At 30.7% G+C, this 21134-nt stretch overlaps 1 protein-coding gene across 4 annotated transcripts in view; it reads left to right on the top strand.

Annotated features, from left to right (window-relative positions):
• The window catches only part of LOC139819532 (octopamine receptor beta-1R), a 61586-nt gene extending 41094 nt beyond the window's left edge, over positions 1-20492 (top strand). For all 4 annotated transcript variants that reach the window (XM_071788965.1, XM_071788954.1, XM_071788946.1 and 1 more), the window contains 2 exons: positions 8086-8307; positions 15810-20492. In XM_071788965.1, coding sequence (XP_071645066.1) covers positions 8086-8307; positions 15810-16116 — 529 coding nt within the window. In that variant the 3' untranslated portion in view covers positions 16117-20492. The remainder of the gene's footprint in view (positions 1-8085; positions 8308-15809) is intronic.
• The last annotated feature ends 642 nt before the right edge of the window (positions 20493-21134 follow it).

Genomic DNA, 21134 nt, shown 5'->3' with positions numbered 1-21134 from the left:
TTGAAGTTTTAAAAGCTTAAAATTTTAATTTGGAGCTTAGTATAATTTACATGCTATCAGCTCGTTTTATATTAAAAATTGTTATATTATTGCAAACAAATATCATTTTCAAATTTATAATTTATATTTTCTAAAACATTTTATGTTTATTGTGATTTATTATTTATATGATAAAAATAAAAATTATTTTTTTAACGTAAAACTTAAAAACCATCTCTGATAAAATGTGTGTGTGTGTGTGTGTGCGTGTGTGTGTGTGCGCGCGCACACGCACAGATAAATGACAATACGTTTTTATATATACTGGATAGTTTTAAATTTGAAGCGGAGTTTTTCGTTGATCTTTCGATGAATCTTGGTCTTTGCGATAGAGCAACTCTTTCCGAATAAAAAGAAACCAGGGAAAAATGCAGATGTACCTCTCGTTTTCTGTGATATGCTAAAACTAAGGAATCGTCGCGAAAGAAATTTGCCATGCACATCTTTAAATCAGACCCCGTTTCTTTGAATCACTTTTTGAATCGCGAGCCAATGAAGTTCATTATCAATCGGAGACGTGTACAAATTGGCTTTTGACGTTTTGCCGTCAAAAGAATTATCGGAGTTTTCTCCGGAAGCCGAACGTTTTAGCTTAAATCCTCGGTAATTGAGCTTTAGACTTCGTCGTCTATATTGTAATCAAACACCGCTGTTCGAAGTTTGAGATCCAGTTCCATTATCGAATGAGTTTCTTTTGAACAAAAAACATGTGACTCTCATTTCACTACTATTTTGTAAAATTAAAATTTTTTTACTATAATTTTATTATCGCGTTTAATGTAAACATTATTTTCATCAATTTCATAATGTTTTTAAAAACATATACAATAAATTATTAAACTAGAATTAATTTAATAAACCCTGGAAGATTTTTGACTTAAAAGATTCTCAACTAAATTTAAACTCACTATGATCTTAATACGCAGTTTAACTGTTTTTTTTTGTTACTGTAATTTTCCGCGAAAGAAAAGTATCTAACTTTTAAACCGTTATTTGCACAACTGCGCACGCATTACAATGAAAAATATGTGCATGTATTTCCAATAAAGCAAAGTGGGGAAGATAATCTTTTGTGGGCCAGACTTTCGATCGTGAGAATTCTGTGCTGGAGGTCCGCTTTCCATACAATTCACCCTATCTTCAATTCGAACCAGCGGCAGACTGCTTCTAGCCTTCAAATACCAGTCGCTATTTCCTCCTGCTTTCCTAGTGCTTGGAATATATACGGTAACTCACGTCCCTCCTCGCCTCGGAATTGGTGGCGGAATCGCTTTAGCAATTCCGATGTCGCTCGCCAATTTCCAAGCTCATGCGCGGTATCCGCTCTATCGATGACTACTTTTTCCTCAATGAGTCCCGGTGGACGCGTTTGCGAATCGCAGAAAATGGAAAAAATGCGCCACTTTAAAAGGAAACTGGCGGTAGTAGTGGTGTTTAAGCATATTGTTCAAACCGCAATAAATTTATGGTAAAATTCACAATAATTCATATAATTAATATAATGTTTGATACTTGTATTTTGTAATATTACAGGTATTATCTATCAAATAAATTAATTAATTAAAATAAAAAAATTTAAAAGAATGTATAATTATTTTATTCATATCGCTTTTCGTTAATACTTTAATTTTTCCTCTATATTAATATATTTGAAGTTTTACATTCCATGTTGTATTGATTATTCTAGTTTTCCCTTGATGTTACTACACAAAAAATTATTATTTCTCCTTTTGAGATTCGGATTATCAATCGCGATTGTCGATGCGACTGTATTAATTATGAACGAGAGATGACTTTAATATTTAATGATCTTAAACTCAGTTGCGCATCGGATGATTATCGAAGTTCAATTACGTGCGGTTGTCGTTAATGGCAATGGCGAAGATTGCGGCCTCGACAACATGAAGTGTTCGTTATCGCACGCTTTAACTCTTTAACAGGCGATAATTATCATTGCACTAACAATAAACTACACTAATACTATCAAGTACATACAGCTAAACCACTCATTGTACATTTCGTATAAGTTATAATAGATAGTATAACCAATCGTAATTTTAACCCTAATTTAAGTACTGGCTAATTGCTCTGACTGACATAAAAAATTAATTTCCTTTATTGTTCTTTTGAGAAAAAAATTATTTTTGACTTGTAGAAAAATTTCTAATTTTTACTTAACTTACTACAAATCTTGTCATGAATTTATTGTGAAACCGAAATTATATTATACAATGTATAAAAAACGTCTAATAAAATTGAAAAACTTAAAAGGATATTTGCATAATCCACTTTTCATGGAATAAAAAAAAAAGAAAGGAAAAAGGAGGAAGAACTTCTTTCTTTTCTTTGCACGAAAAGTGTATATATAATATAATATATTCTAATAAAAAGTGTTTTTATTAGAATATACTGTTTTCATTTACTTAATACATTTTGCAGCAGTGTTATCTTTTTAATTTTTTTCACAGATTTTCACAGATTCACAGATCACATCTCAAGAAGCATGGATTATGCAAAATACTTTTCTTCCACGTAAAGTTTTAAAACGAAACGTGGCAAAATCTGCTTATTACATACGAGTACATACACATACACTATAGGTAGTGTAATTACACTATAGTTTAAACAGGCCGCATGAGATTTCCAGACGGCCTACTTCGCCATCACGAGCTAAACTCCTCGGGCTAATATCAATTCGCCATGTGTGTTTGTGTGGGATTTCGTCGAGATGTGTACCGGAGGCTAGCAGCGAAAGTAGGTCACGCGCGCCGTGAAGATTTGTTGAAAAGAATTGCAAATAGCGCACGTGGCATAGAACGTGATGTGTGTGTGTGTTTTAAAAAGGAAGCGAGGCGCAGTTTGCGACGCACTTGTTTAAATCGGGATAAGCTCTCGCTCCGGAAGACCTCGAAACGTTATCGAATCGCTCCGAGGGTTGGCTAAAATACCGACGCGGTATATTCCCAGAGCGATAAGACGTAACGTAGCAACGCATTAATTTTTCACGTTCGGATTATTACGTCGGACATTGATGTAATAATCGTATTATAATTTAAACCATAATGACCTAATTCGCAACAGTAAATGAAAAAAGAAGCATTCGTAATTTTCTTCATGATTTCATTAAAATATAAAGGAATAAATACGATGAACAAAACAACATTAATAAGAAAATAATTGCCTAATTATGAAATCTGCTAAAAATTATATAAATGTAAAATTTTTGTTTTGTTTTGATGTATACATTTTTATCGTTTGTGATATTAACATATTTCATATATATATTATATATATATATTTTTTTTTAAAACTTTTATAGATTTTCTAAGGTTGACTAATCCATTAGATAAAAATTTATACATAGCGATTCCTTTATTTACCAGCCATAAAATCCGAAATACTTTCGAGCGCAGCATCATCCTCCTTTTATATTTTCTGAAGTAGAAGTCAAATTTTCTTTTACTTCGTTTTCTTTACTAAAAATCTTGGACGACCTGGTTTAATCGGTTACTGATTTTCGCGAAAAAAGAAGAAAAAAAAGCGAACACTCGCATCAAAGAAAAGTTGTAATCTAATCTGCAAAAAGTTTCGAAAAGTAAAGTCGGATTGGATCAAAGCAAAGGATGAAGAAAGCTTTTACCCTAACTTCTTCACTGTGTGAGCTTACAGCTTATCGAATCGTGTTGGATGCGAGTTTTCTCGGTGAGATAAGATTCCCATGAATTCGTCGCGCGTACACTTGGCGAATCGGAAAAACTGGGTGTATCAAAATTTTTTATCAATCTTTTAGTTCTCTAGATTCTCCGAAAGAAATAAATAACGTTACCTTTTTTTCGAGACAGTAGTTAAACAATTAATTAAATATATATTTATTTTATTTTATATCTTTAAAATTTTAATGACTGTAATATTTTCTATTATTATTTTCTTATATATTTTATATTTGTATAATATTACGAAATATATTTTAATATTGTAATTATATTTCCGTTGTACCTTTTATTCTCTTTTTTCGCGAAATATTACATCTTTTCGTTGATATAATACCGTGATTTATTTGTTACTCTATATTCCCAATCACATCTTCTCGTTGGTTATATCGTGATTTTATTTGATACCCTATATTCCCAAACCGCCCCTGTCGACTATCCTTTAGTGATTTTTGCCACTTTCCGCGGCCGTATATATATTTTATTTCATATCCTTGTTTCGCAATCATAAGTTTCATCCGTCTCTGCTTCGTTTTCACGACCGACCGACTGATTTTCTATTCTATTGCCTGTGTATACATAAAGTATACATAGGCTCCGTTTCCTTTCCATCAAGAAAACGATGTCTCGCCGAGATCCATTCTTTGTAAATATATCCATATAGATCCATCGTTTCACTACTTAATAATTTTGAGGTCTTTCATCATATCAATAAAGGGAAAAAAAAAGAACACGCGCTATTCTTTTACAGATGTAAAATGTAAAAGACCCTTTACCCTTACAAAGTTTCAAAGTTATAATAATTATTATAAAAAAATATTAATAAAGACTGTAAAGAAGAAATCGATTTTTGTTAGATAAATGCAGAGTTAAAGACGATTTTTATTATCGGTTTTTTACGTTACATCTATTTTATAACATGTACATATATTAAAATGTTTTCATGGGGTTGTTAAACATTTATTTAACGTAACTGCATAGGACAGACGATAAATGATCTCGCCGTGGTAATCTCGCGAAGGATATTTCATCACCGTCGTCGCTATCGGCGCGACGGCCTTATTTCGCTCGAATTACGATCGACTATCCGTATGGCAGCGAAATACCGCGCATAACTAGGCAGCGGTTAAATGTACCTACCTATATTCTAAATCGAGCGTAATGCAGCTGCGAGTTTCGATTTAATGAAGATGAATATACTGCGCATTGTTTCAATGAAGCCGCAAATTTATGTATTTATTTAATAGTTTTGAAAACAGCATCTTTCTCTCTCTCTCTCTCTCTCTCTCTCTCTCTCTCTCTCTCTCTTAGCGATGCTTGTAAAATCATAATATTGAGAAAAGTAAAATTAAAATGGAGAAAATAAGATGAAATTAAGATTAAGAAAGAAAATTGAACATTTAGATAGATTAGATTTAAATAATAATAAAATTAAAATAATTAATTTTTGAAATTGTTGTGATTCTGATAATGACAATTTTAGTAATTAACACATCGCGCGTCTAAAATTCTATAGTTGACCAGATATAAATGTGATAAGTCGAATTTCGCGGAGACGAAATATTTTTACCAACGAAAATCCCATGATCATTTATTTGTTAGAACCTCAGAAGTTTCCAACCTTTTCATACTCGCGTAATATCAAATTTAACCTCGATCAATGCTTTTCACATTTTCCTCACGCTGTAGAGAGTGTTTATAAAAAAAAGCTTAGTCGAGAAGCATCTTCCAAGTTTGCGCCTGTTTCGAGAACAAGCGTATAACTTCGAGTTTGCAGTTGAAACAAGAGGTTTGTGCAATATTCTTTTTGTTAAAAGCTATAGTTGTGTGCCGAAGTCCGAAGTAATACGGAAGTTGATCTCGAACTTTTTAATTGTACAAACGTTTCATCGAGTTTATGAGATCAATTTTGGATTTATTGTTTAGTTAAACAATAAAACATAAAAATTTCAATTTATCTTATAGGATTATAAGGAAAGATTCGTGTTTATTGCAATTATCTGTATTGTAATTATCTATTAATTAGTGAGAGAACATTTTAATACTTATATAATACAAAATATATATTTATATAGTATTGTATATTGAAGAAACTCCTGCCCCCCTTCTCTCTCTCTCTCTCTCTCTTTCTGGATATATTAAATCAAGATATTAATATCTACGCTCAGTATCTGCGCGGATTTCTGAGCTGATGCATAACAGGATACGCCGGTGAACTACCAAAGTTTAATTGCGTTTGCCTCCAGTAATGAGGGAAACTACTTATTTGTAAACTACTCATTTATAAACTACTTATTAGAATATGCTAATTAGTGATTCAGCATTCACAAACTTTGATATTCCAGCGTTTTGTTCGTAATTGCATCGCCGATATTCTCGGAGAGAATTTTTATTATGAATGCAAATCTTTATTATGAACGCGCGCGTATAATCTATTAGTATTCTCCCTGTTTATACGAGATCCTAGAAGATTAGATGATTATATTGACGATGTTCTTGATATTACCAATACTGTCTGAAAAAAACTATATTTACAATAATAAATAAATAAAATATAATCAATATAAATATTTAAAAAATATAAATAATGAAATAAAATCGAAAAAATAAAGGTAAAAGCAATTCAATAATAAAATATTCCTTTTAAAATTTTATCGGTATATTTTCTTTCATAATAAAATAAAATACATCAAAATATTTCTTCTCTCGATTTATGGATATATATAATTGAAGTCTGCATATGTTTTGCAAATATTTTGCGATATTAATTCTTGCGAATATGAGTTTAATTTAAAGTTGCTTTTCCTCGTAAATCAGCCGTAAGTGCGATGAAATAAACGTTGTTAAATTGCGCGGGCAAAGTAACTAAATCGAATAACGAATGCAATATTTGAATGCAAAAGCTCACCAACAAGTATATGCGACGCGCAATTTTCTAGATTATACATATATATATACATATATATCAAAGCAACATGTAACAGCAAGCGCATACTGTGTAAATTATATTTTCTCAGCATCGAATATAAGTGTTATTCCAGTTCTAATTCAGGAATTATTCTAATTTTCGAAAAACAAGGAAAAGTATATGTTTCATTTTTTCTATCTTAATCTTTTGTTGTATATAAAATTATTATATTATTATTACGTATTATATTATCGTCCCATAATAACAGTAATATAATAAAATAATCTGATGAAAATAATTTAATACGGTGAACGTGAAATAATTATCACGGCTTATAGCAATAAAATGTTAAAATTCTTTTTAACTCATTTTAATTCTTCTAAATTCTTATAAAATTTTTCATCAAGCCGCGATGAAAAATCTAGGTCGGAAGGTCAGAGTTCAAACCTGTTCAATTGTACTACGGCGAATTCAAAATGGAAGTAACAATAAAATAATCGTATGTCGGGAAGACATTAAATTCATGCGGTTTAGCAGGCCGAAAAGGTAGCATGAAGTAAACTTGGATAACGGCCAAGACATAAAACTACAGTGCATCGTACTCGCGGTCGAGAAGGTCGAAGTTGAATAAACATCGGTGACATGATTTCAAACAGAGAAGGAAGAAATCGCAAGAAATGACAATTTGACAAAAAGCAAGCAACGCAATAAATGATGGAATCTAATAAATAAAAATTATTATTAATTTTTATAAGAGTTACTTAGGGATTATTCGTGTCCAGATATAATTTCATCTAATTTGTAAATCTTATTTTTCAATTAAAGGACTCGAATGTTAAAACAATATTGTAGTATATAAAAGTATAGTATATAAGTGGTCTATAGGATAATATTGATAATATTTTATGTGACAATCGATAAGTTCAAATTATTGCAACACATCATTGTTTTTTTCTCAAAATCGATATTTGAAAATTGCTTTTGTTTGTTTGTTTGTTTGTTTGTGCAGCTTAATGCTTCGTTGCCTATCATTTCGCACGAGGTTATAAGAGATAATTCAATATTAACTTTGGAGCAAAAGATTCAATATTAGGAAATAATATTTAGGAATAGAAAAGATATTTATATTTAATCTGTCTAATGTTATTTGTACTAAATTATTTACTTAACATTATTTATATCTATAATTTATTAAATTTTACTCTTTAATATATTAATTGAACCATCAGTTCTGAAATAAAAACCAATATTATATGAAGTCCTTCCTGAATTAAATTCTGGATTATAAAATAGAAAATATTAATAAAACGAAAAACGTTATTTAATGTAAAATACGATAAATATTATATTTCACAACATTAAATAAAATGATTATACAATTGTTATTTATTATATAATAATTCAATATTTGTCTTATTTATGTTTTAGGAGCAAAGTTGCAGCCGCTTTGCTAAATAAACATCTACAGATTAACGGGATTTCAGCTGGTCTGACATCTCTGCCGACCGTGGAGCAATCATCACCCGAACCGCAGCCGGAAGAGCCGCAGATAACTAGTAGCAGCAAGATGAAAAGAGAGCGAAAGGCAGCTAGGACGCTTGGGATCATCATGTCGGCGTTTCTGGCTTGCTGGCTGCCTTTTTTTCTTTGGTAACGTATATTCAGTATTATTTTTTTAAGTTTATTCGAGAAAATATCCATTATTCTATTAAGATGCAAGTGTAATATCAGCCTCATTTTTATTTCCTCTCTCTCTCTCTCTCTCCGTCTCTCCCCCCTTGCCCTCTTTTTCTATTTTATTATTATTATTTTACTTTTTCTTTATTTTTATTTTCTCTAAAATTATAACGTTGTTTTTGATTTTATTATTATTAAATATAAAAAAAGATGAAAATTGTGTGAGAGAAGTTCTGATTATAAAGAGAAGATTGCCCTTAGAAAAAAATAATTTTTAACAGTTGTTGTGACGTTGCATTGTCTTCTTAGAAAATTCTTAAAGAGGCTTTTAAGAGGCACGCACACTTATTGGAACTTGTTTAGTTAAAATTGATTTATAAAAGATTAAGAAAAATCACAAAATTGCATTAAAAAAACTCTACTCAGTAATTAGAAAAATAAGTTATTGCTTCGTAAAGAATTAAATAGAAAAGTATAATAATTTCGTTCGGTATTTATTAAAGTCTGAATTGCAGTTTCATAATTTGGTCAATCATAAAATAAGATATAGTACGTGCGACGAAAATGCTACTTTTCTTATCAGTGTGTATGACACACACAGGATACACGTTGTGCACAATCTGTCACGGTAATTAACGTTATTTTCTTCTGCTAAATAGCGTATAGTATGTTCGCTTCGTGTTTGCTTCGTTAATTACATGGGTGGAACGTACGTGAGGTGAATTGTTGGCGTGACGTTGCGTTATCTTTGAGAGGATTCTTAAACGCTTTTAAGAGACACGCAGACCTATTGGGATTTGTATAATCCTCTCACTTTTTTAAAACCTTTCAATTATGTTTATTACATTAAATTAATTATTGTGCTGCAATTTAAAGAAAGAAAACGACATTACCCATCTCGTATACACGAGTATCGACTTTACATGCCATTTTTAGATATATGATATTATTTTTTAACGCTGCTTGCATTTGTTGTTAAGAAAAAAAAAGTAACACACACTCATGTTCTGTTTTACTTCAAATCCGATGAAAAGTTCGTCGAGAGAAATATTTCGTTCAATGAAGCATCTTAGAGAATGGTACGTTTTCAGCAAGAGAATAGTTTTGAAACTCGATAATTAATTTTGAGAGCGTAAATAGAACTACGGGAGATGTAGAGCGCGTAGGATGCATCTTCATTTCGCCTACTCGTTTTTGTGCAAACAATTCGAAGTAGAAAAAGCAAAAACAGAAGAAAAGAAAATATTGTATGCACCAACTGCAACGTTCGTTAATTGTTTACTATAGAGCAACTGACAATGAGTCAATAACATTTTCGAATGAGAAATATTGTTGTCGAATCAGATATATAAACTGCAGGAAGGTATCGACACATTGATAAAAGTAGAGCAATTCTAGCTAGATAGATCAAAATAAAAATAAGAATTTTACATAATTATATATTGGCGAATATAATAAAAATTTGAAATTAAGCGTAATCATCGCTAATAATATTATGCCATCGCGAATTATCAGTAATTCCAATTAATTCTTCTTTTGGAAGAATGATCGCGGTTTTGTAAAATTATTGTAATTTTATAAAATTATATGTGATTTTATGAAATTGTAGATGATTGTATAAAAAGACATTCGAAAATTGCTTGCATTCATCAAAGTTCTATAGAATCGTCAGAGAGATTTGATATGAGCACAGAAAATTAAGTATTCTTTCATCGTAGTAAATATATTACATGGTACGGATACACGAATATTATGGAAATTTTAATAATTAGGTAATTGTGCATAATAATATTAAAAGGCAATTTATTCGTAATTTCTGACATAGAGATTATCTCCATAAGATACTCATAAATTTCTGTGTGCACAAAGAATTGGAATCATAAAATCGAACACATATACTGATGGTAGATTTAACACGATTACACGATAGATTTAACACATACATACGCCTTTCAAACGTATTTTCTTTCAACTACTTTCAACTAATCAATTCTTTGATCAATTTGAAATAGTATCTTATTGTTAGCGAAAACAGAGAGAGAGAGAGAGAGAGAGAGAGAGAGAGAGAGAGAGAGAGAGAGATGAGAGAGAGAGAGAGAGGAGAGAGAGAGATGAGAGAGAGAGAGAGAGAGAGAGAGGAGAGAGAGAGAGAGAGAGAGAGAGAGCGAGAGAGAGAGAGAGAGAGAGAGAGAGAGAGAGAGAGGATTTAGAGTACCTTTTTACAGTTTTTACATTTTGTAACAGTTTTTAACAAAACTTTTCACTCTTCCTGTCTTTGTAACTCAAATTAAAATTCTATTATATACCTATATATCGATTTCTATACGAAGCTAAGTTTTTCTGAACTTCATACATCAAATGCTTGCAACTCAAAAGCAATTTTACAATATTATTTTTTAAATTAGCAAAAAATTGCAGTTTAAAGGAAGTGCGCTTAGTAAAGGACGCTCTATATATTACAAAGAGTTTGACATCAAATAAGTTATATGTTATATAATATAATAATTTCCGATAGTATTATATAGCATATATAACTCCTGAATTATACTTGAAGTCTCTCTTTATAATACACATATATACATAGTACTTTCGTAACATATATATAAGCTACATATAGTGGACAAAAGTTCCTGGCAAGGATACGCATTAATCGAGGTCAATCTTGAGGAATCGTCCATTTGACGATTATTATTGAACGATATCCGAACGAAAGTGGAAGGCCGAGGAATATTACGCCGTGTCGCCCCAAAATTCCTGAGGGTGCAGTAACGCGGAAAGGAGGTGAGAGTCGGTTGGTCGGGTATATAGCGAGCCGCGATCGATAGAGAAAAGTAGTGTATGCCGCCGCGATCTCCGGAGATTTGCAACGGAGAGAGTTTGAGGGTTGTGTGCAGCCACCTCGAAGCGGAGAAAGGGTGGTTCCGGTGTGTGTCAAGTGCCTCTCCTCGAGATATAACGCAGTTGCATGACGGACATATCACAATAGACTTAGTGACGACGACGAAAGATTAAAAGTCAACCATTTCTAAATTTAACTTCTTAGTACAGGACTTTTTCAATAAAAAGCCAGACTTTATTATTAATGAAGGGAATTGCACAAACTATGCGTGTATATTTGAAGCAGAAATGTTTTAAGTGAGAAATTGTACATATATAAATATGTACGTATTTATATTTATCATAGAATTTATATTTATATATTTTTCTTATGTAAAATATAATATTAATTAATTTAATCTAATGCAAAAAATTTACACTTTAATATACATCTTTTTTATATTTAAATTTTATGTTATTTAATATTTAATATTGTAATGCGTGAAAAATATACATTTAAGACGGGAAATATGAATTTATATCTTTTCTGGTTGGTTATCCCTCCAGTTTTCAGAACTTTTATTATGAGCTTTTAGCACGATAAACATTCACCGCTCGTATTTAATGAATATAGATGGTTACGTTGCTATTTTACAAGACACAATATATTGTGCAAAATTTCGAAAAAAATACAAACAGTTATATCTGTTGCAAACCAGTTATATTGATATCCGATAAAATCTATTGGAACATTGAATGAAAAATGGAATGTTTTTTCTATTTTTTTTTCTTATTTTCTATTTTTCTCGTTTTACTAAATTGTTAATTAATATTTATAGAAATATCTTATATAAAGAAATATATAAATATGTATAGAAAAATATATAATGATCATTTATACAAAAATATTAATAATTTCAATTTAATTTCTAAATTGTATACAACATAAAAATTTGAAATGCAAGTGGTCGAGTTTTAGTCGAATTATGTTAATTTTTAATATTTTCAAATATCTAATGTTTAACTTATTAATATTTTTTAAATATTAATAAGTTAGATTATTCTAAATATTAAGAACTTAAATTATATATAAGAGAATAAAAAATTAACATAAAAAATTAAATAAATAGTTTTTTATTGATTAATATAAATTAATATAAAAAATTAATAATTTTGTTGATTTTAAGCAAAATTATAAATAAAATAATATTTCTTAAGTCGAAAACTGAGATGGATTACATTAACGGCCTTCCCAAAATAGACGCACCAAAGTGTTTTTTCATGTAATCACTTAGTGGCTCCTCACTTCGTGAAAAATTTCCCACGGGCGTCAAGGAAGTTCAATAATTCGGAAGATAGCTGAGGGAAAGAAAAAGCGTAGTTGTTATATTTCACGATAATCCGAATCGATCCGAAAATCAGCTTACAAAAAGGAAAGCTAAATGCTTCCGTATATACTTGAGTTTAATCGATTTTCAGCCAGTTTCATATTTCGAGTCCTGTTGCACTTTCGCAATCTCTTTGATCTCTCAAGTGATCCACGTCAAAGTAAAGTGCGGTAATCCGCGATGTTTCATTTGAGGAAATTTTTCGTAATTGATATTTGTACCTACTTTTGCATTAAATTTATATACATCAAGCAATATATATTTATAGCAATATTTTTGTAGCATTTTACAACTCTTTTACAACCTTCTGTAATTTCGTACATTATGGATATTATAATAAAACGTAACATTTTCTATATTTTTTACACATTTCGCATTTCTTTATAAATATTTTCTTTGTTTTATATGATTAATATTTAACATTATTAATATTACTTCATAATTGCTATATCAATTCTCTGATGAAGAAAAGAGCCTGAACTAGGATACATAATCGCGGTAATATAACAGGTGGCATGATACCTTGGGACGTATGGAAAAGAAAACACGAGGAAGAAACGGGACAATTCAGAGCTTTCGATTATTTGCTCGTTATCAATTGTTATTACACCGTTGTTGGTAGTTCCACCAACTCTATCACTTCGTCGGAAAAACAATGGAATTGATTTCTCGTCGCGCGATTCCAATAGTATATCGCCGCTAAATTCACTATACGGCTATCAATTTTCCTATATATTCGAGAATCGGATCTCTGTTCCTATTATTCCGCCGAATAATACAAGCCAATACTCTGCTTCTTTCTCTCTCTCTCTCTCTCTCTCTCTCTCTCTCTCTCTCTCTCTCTCTCTCTCTCTCTCGCTCTCGCTCTCGCTCTCGCTCTCGCTCTCCTTCTTTGCCTAGCCTCATTACGGGGCAAATCCTTGACCCACTTTTCCATTCTTGCCCACCAAGCTTTTTCAATTCTTTTTGTCACCGTTTGACACGTCTTAGAGTGTTACTACTCGCCCTACGCGAATATTTTCTTGGACAAATTGAATCTGTCAACGTAACAGAGACACAAATAAATTTTGTAAAGACTACTTATATATATATATATATATATATATATATATATATATAAGTACTTTAATCAATCTACAATATATAATACAATATATAATATAATTATATATTATACATTCAGAAAAATTTATTTATAATTTTATTACATGTATTATTAATTTTTATTATTTAACAATAAATTTTGGAATGAAATATTCTCAACCGTTGTATATACGAGATAATGTATGTGATCATGTGCTATATTATTATTGACTATAATTTATCGATTTAATACAGAGACCATATTGCATGAAAAATCGTCTTGAATAAATTAAGGTGCAGGCCATTGCATAAAAAGTAGGCAAAAGGAATCAAGTATCGATTTTGTGTAGCAATTATGTTGCGCCGGTCATCGTTAAAGAAAGAGAAACGCGGATAAAAGTTTTAAAGGAATTGAACGACACGACGGTCAATGAGGAACTATCTCGATGTAAAGAACTTTAGCCATTCACATGGGCAGAGAGAAAGAAAGTTGACCTTAACCGATAGCCGTCCTATTCTTAGCTAGTGAAGCTAATACACTAATACGAGACACATAGTTTGATTTGTATCGATCAACGATGTAAATGCGCGTAAAAGGACAATGATGCCATATCGTTCTATGGGAGTAAAAAGTTATTCTATGGAAGTAAAAAGTTATTCTTTCTAATTAATTTTTATAGGTTTTTTTATGCACAATGTATTAAAAATTAAAGAATAGTTAAGCGTGGTATTTGTATGAAATTTTATATAATTAATAACAAATAAAAATAAAAATAGTTATAAATAGCTCCATCGATATTGAAAATCATTTCTTTTAGAATATTTTTTTTTACAAAAAACCTGCTTACATAAACATATAAAACAGACTCTACCTCTGATTGTATTAATCTACTCTCATTTTGTTTAGAAATAAAAATTTCACGTAAAAACTTTAAACTTAAAAAAAATTCACAAATATATAAGTACAGTCTGCTTTCCAAAACTTATTTGGAATTTACTTAAATTTTCCATTTCCCCGAATAAAAAGAGATCTTATTCGGAAATAGAAAAGTTCTAAGTGGATTCCCAGTAGATTTAGAGCAGATTCTGAAGTAGAGACGGTTTATTTTTAGCTTCATAGAATCGCGGCATTTTAACATTGAGCGATTCAATACAGTTATTTCTTACCCTCTTTCAAATCGATAATATAGGGAGGTGGGAGGGAGGGCAAAATCACATATAACAATGCGGTTCAAGAGAGATCGCGTCTAGGAGGAGAATCGTCCCCCTCTGGAAGCCTGTAAATCCATTCTTCTCTTGTCGATGGAAACAATTTCGACGTCAGGTGCATGTAGGTCACGTCGACAGAAAATGAGATACTTCGTTTCTTCCTTTCCGCCGCAATATACGGATCATTACTACGTACACGGATATACTAGATACGGATGTTCGCAACTAAACCTTACGCGTTGTTTAGAATTGAAAAATATGTTCTTTTTTTCTTTTTGCATTATTATAGTTTATTTAATATTTAATCATGTCACAAATGTCACAATCGATTGTGACATATATGTCAATACATAATCTGCAATTAAAAACTCGTTAAGAAAGATGGCGTAATATACTTAAGGAGTTATAGGACTCTGACAGAAGTAAAAATAAGGAAAAATTTGGGGAGTTGTAAAAAATTATGAATTAATAGGAGTATGAACTTTTCTTGTTATGTATGTCTACTTGTTATGTAGGTATGTTAACTACATTTAGCAATATATTTTTGTGTAAAATAATTAGATTTTATGATACACATTATAATTAATATCATTGTATCAAGGTCCTGTATATTAATAGAGAATGCCTCTTAATAATAAATGCAACGTTATATGAGTTCTCGGGAAAGTAGGAGTTTTCATAAAACGTATATGTAGCAGTTATTACGTGATCTATTATGCAGTATAATTTATTATAGATTCAAATGTGATTAAAATTGTGTCATACAATCTTTTGTATCCTATTATGTCTTCACTGAACTAATTTATGTACTTATAAATCTTTCTTAAAAATTGTATACATTATAGCAGGTTTATTGCATAATGCATGCATTAATAAATTAAAGAGAATTCTTCAATTTAACGCGAAAAAAAAAATTTCTGAGGAAAGCAATTTTGTCTTTCAATGCATTAACATTGCGAATGTCTCTGCTTGATACAGGTATATCATCACGGCTTTATGCGATTCGTGCGAGAGCGGCGCCGTGGTGGTAGCGGCGGTGTTCTGGGTGGGCTATTTCAACAGTGCCCTGAATCCGCTGATCTACGCGTACTTCAATCGCGAATTCCGCGCGGCCTTTCGGAAAACCCTCGAAAGCTGTTGCCGCGCGATTGGACCGGTGCGCGATCTGCGCCAGGTGCATCGCAAACAGGACCTCGTGCACAGCAACGCCTCATCCGAGCTGCACGTCAACAATCAGTTGCGCAATAGCGAGATGACCAACGTCCACCTCGAGGCGTGTATTTAAATGGATCATGCGATCCGGTGAAAGTAACAGCGGAGTCCTCGAAGCAACTTTTGAATAAAAAAAAATGAGTAAGAACCGAAATGGCAGGTAGGACAGATAATTTCAAAAGTAAAAATCAAGCCGATCAAAAAATTCGTTACTTCCTTTTCCTATAAAAAAATGTTTAATAATTAATTTAATACTGTAATATATTCTTCCCTGTACACAAAATGTGGAGAAAAAAAGGAACTTAATTTTTGAAATATAAGAAAACGCATAGTTTGACAGTTTTATTTTTTTTGAAAAAATAAATATATTTTTTTATGTTGATAAAACAAAAAAAAATGATCGAAATTTTTGATCAATTTAATATTATAGAAACGTTGATATTATATATAGATATATATTGTCTTATCGTATCTTTATATCTCATGGTCTTTTTTTATTATCTCTTCGAGATAAGGTCTGAAAGAGAAATTCAGGGATAAAATATAAAGAAGAATAAGAAAGCCAATATTTTAAAGAATTTATCAATGAAATTAAGACTGTTCAAAGAACACACAAAGAATTTATCACTAAAATTAAGATCGTTTCAAATTCGTCAAAAGAATTTCAAGTCGTCGTTAAAGCTAAGGTCGTGCGACGTCATGTATTTGCATCAAGTGTTCGCAAATATCAAATATTATTTGCGAGAGGAAAGGTCATAATCCCAAAGAGAGCGTGAATAGAGTATGTACGCCATACTCGTGCCTATTTCGTCCTGCGGCCGACCTATTTTAGGGACATATTCGCCGCTCGTCCCCAAGGGTCTATTTCTGTTCCGGCTACGTTCCATCAGGTCCGTAAATAAGGCTCCTGTCCGTCGGCAGATTGATGTTCCGATTCAGCAGTAATATTTTAGCGGTGGTCCGATAACGTCGAAATGAACTTTCGAACTAACATTTGATTCGTGCGCGAGCATCTAGTTTGCCGTAATTGGCATCATATACGTTTGTAACTAATTAAATTTGTTTGAAATTGAACAAATAATATGGTGAACACCATTAGAACATTTTAATGTTAATTACATATATATGTATAATATTAGCAAATTTGGATCCTTAAAGTGCTTGCGTATAAAAAATCATTTTCTTCATCCTGTTATTTTTGCCCCTTAATCATTTACATTTTTGGATAGCCAAAAATTACTGAAATTAATCAAAAATTACGTACGCTTCAAGGATTTTTTCTGAGGAGAGAAATTAACTCGCAACTGATAGAATAATCTGCAAGAAAGCATGAAAGGATTAATTAAAGAAACGGCTTGAGGTGTTTCTGTAGACCCGCGATTGAAGGAGAAGCGAAGGGAAAAATAAAGAGACCAAAGAAAAGGATTGGAGATAAAGCCGTTCTACTCGTTTAGGGGATCACTTTGTACATAGTTGTGCTGCGACAGCGCGTTTCGTTATAATCAAAGGGATTTATAATAATGAGCTCTTAGAGTTAAACGAGGTATCATTGTAAATACGAATCTACGTTTTAGGCTCGTGCAACTTCGTGTATAAATGTTAAAGCGTATCATCCCTCCCGCAAGACAAATCATTTTATCGGAATAGATAAATTTATGAGGGCATCTTATTAAAGAGAATCACTAAAATGCCAAAGATAAAAAAGCAGAAATATATATTATATATACACATATACACAGTATATATACCTATATGTACAGCAATAAGACGTAAGAATGTTGATGATGTTCCGTTATTCGTACATATATTATATATATTTATTATAATTTATTGTATATTGTTTATTATAACGAATGCAGAATGTAGCGAATATTCGATTCTAATTTGGATCGAATTAATTTTTAATCTTTGGAAATATTTAAAAAGAATGGAGAAATGTGAGTTGTTTTTGTTGATATGTTATCGTTCTTACATCATCTAGGTATTTCTTTAGAAATCTTGTGGATAGTCTTAGGAAATAACAATGTCGTCGAAATTATATTGGATCGATTTATCTCAGAAAGGGCTTTTTGTTTATCAAAAATCTTGTTTTCTTTTTTTAAAGAACACATATATATATTTTAGAGAAACAGTATTTATTTCAAAAACATTATTTTACGCTGATTTTTTATGTGTAATAAGACTTGGCACATGAGAGCGTTAGTAACAAATAAATTAACAATAAAAGAATATAATAGATTTAAGTATTGTTTAATCTCATGGTATATATATTATTAATCAATCAATAAAATATTTTATAATATATTTTACTGAGATACTTATATCGAAGCATATGTCAATAAAATATGCGTAATATATTTTTGACATTTTTTTTTTAAATTAAAGTCCTCTCTCAGATCATTTCGGTCTATTATTAGATAGAAATATATATTTTTGGAAAAGATTGATAACAAAACGCAGTGATCACGAAACAATCGGTTTTACGAAGGTGTAACTGGTTTTTTAGTCTTTTTCTTTTTTTTTCTTTTATTAGTTTCTTTATGTCACTGGCTGGCAGATCAAAGAAGACGGTATACGTATATAGTTATGTATACTTCAGAATGCAGAACAATCACTAACGTAAATACGGTCGAGCGTGGACGATATCGTGAACGTGTCTTTTTACTGCAGTTTATACAAATTGCAATTCGTAAAAATTGGAATTCAAATATATGAATAGCAGTTCCCAATAACTTCAATGCGTTTAACTTTTAAAACTGTAGAAAAACGAGAAAGAAAGGGGTTTATAAAGAAATTTAAAAAGAAAATAAATCTATAAATTATAAGGTTAAGTTTATTTAATTTTAATTATAATGTTCTAATTTAAAATAAATTAAAAAAAATTATTTTAATTTTGACAGTAGTATATATTTTTGCACCGATAAAAAATAAATTTCAGAAGATGTATAAATTTCAACTTCTTTTAGTCTTTTTCTTATTTATCATCATTTATACATATTTCAATTTCTAATTTCTTCCCTATATATATTTACGAGGAACGAATTATTTACGGGGTATGAAATTGCTACGAAATCGTTTGCCAGCTCGATCTATTCGTATATCACGTATCTGTTAGGCTACGGCTATAAAGGCGGCTAGTGTCCTCTTAATGTAACGTAATGTGCAACGTTGTAAATCGATGTTTACGAGACGTCTGGCGTTAAAGCGGTTTTGCAAACGATCAAGACTTGGCAAAGCAATTTTACCGTCAGAGAGAAAAAGGAAAACCGATTTCAGACGATTTATAATTCTCGAGAGGATTATGGGAAAATTTTCAAGTATTAAAAAAAAACAAAACAAAAGATTAATAAATATATAAAAATTTATATATGTGATGTGTCACGAATTATTGATCGTCTGATATAGGCCTTAGACAAAAAGACATTTCCAATGGAAAAAGAAACACGTAGTATTTTAATGACAATAGCGTGAATGAGAAAATTTATTGTTCGTTTTATGGGCGCGCAATTTCCGTAAACTTCACTGGTTGATAACAAGATCGTTCTGCGAGAGATTGTTAATCTGGATGCATGATCGTATATGCGTACGAAATTTACAGGTTGCATAACTATATTTACTGCAGTGTGGTTTCATGGATCGTGGTGATACATAACGAAGAGGCTAATTCGCCGCGAGAATGTCGCATGTGACTAATTTGTGGCGAATATTGCTAGATTAGGGAAATTAATAGGCTAAAAAATGGATATATTCATTTTCTCATAAATTTCAACGTCTGCATATGTATTTTGATGTAATAACTTGTTATGCATATTTCTTATTTCAGAATATTAACGATTATTTATTTTGTATTACTGAAACGACTCTATAATTGACAATATTATTGCATATTTTAAATTTTAAAGCAGCATATAATTATTATCCGTAATAACTTTATCAGTAATCAATATTTAATGTACCTGAAACGGAACCAGTCTATAAGTATATAGATACAAATAATGCATTTTCTTTTAACAGTACACAAAAAAAACCTATGATTTAACTATTACACATACATACACATACACAAAATTCATCATTATATCAATAGTAGAAATACTTTTTAATTTTATATATCTTTTCAAGTATTTATATGACGTATTCATTCCATCAATTACCATTCCACAACTATTAATTATCAATTAAGTTTATATCATCTCATTAATAGTGATAATTTATGTAATTAAAAGTTGCCTGCGTTGCTACGCATCCGCCATAATGAGAGCCTAATGCGTGATATATTTGCAAAATGTTGCAAATAGCATTTTTATGCCATGACGGAAGATTATGTATGTATGTGTACGAAACAAGATCTTCATGTATCGCGTGATGGGTACAGAGCGCGAATGTATAGACTAGGTTTGGAGATGTGGATCTACTGTGTAGAAAATTAATAACAATGTTTTAAAGAAACATGCATTTCTCTTGCCCCCCCCCCCCTCATTTACTTCCATGAAATCTACCGCTATATATTGTTTAAATTCTGCAATGGTTTCTTTCTCCAAAACTGAAAATAATAGATTTAATTCTTGTTTAAAATGAGATTGTCTTTTACAACTTTGTGAAATGATTCTAATTAAATTTTAATCTTCTACAGTGCTGTTCTACATTGCGCAAGCTGTTTTTTCAGAAAGCCTGATAAATTCGCGAAAGTAAATATTGCAGCAATTTTTTAATCTGTTAAATGCGTGCAGAATGAGAATAATTTAACGACTTGAAACTAAAAACGTGTTATCTCAAAATATTAAATTTTCGTTATTAAAATGAAATAAAAAACCAATTGTGATCACAGATAAAATTTAATAATTAACACTCAAAAATCAATAAACGATGAGAATAATAAACAAACACAATATTAAAAATTAGAAAACTTTTTATTTGTGAAAAGAAACTATATAATACATTGTATAACTTATTTAGTTAGAGTTTTATTTAATTTAGATGAAAATTTATAAAATTTATTTGTTTTGTAATTACTTCGTGGGAAATTTTCAGCAAAATTGGAATTAGCACCTCTATAAATCTCATAAATTCATGGAAATTTACCCTTTTAAC

This window comes from Temnothorax longispinosus, chromosome 1, assembly GCF_030848805.1.
Source record: "Temnothorax longispinosus isolate EJ_2023e chromosome 1, Tlon_JGU_v1, whole genome shotgun sequence".
NCBI classification, from domain to species: domain Eukaryota; kingdom Metazoa; phylum Arthropoda; class Insecta; order Hymenoptera; family Formicidae; genus Temnothorax; species Temnothorax longispinosus.
Note: the sequence above shows the minus strand (reverse complement) of the source record. Positions and strands in the feature narration are given on the sequence as shown.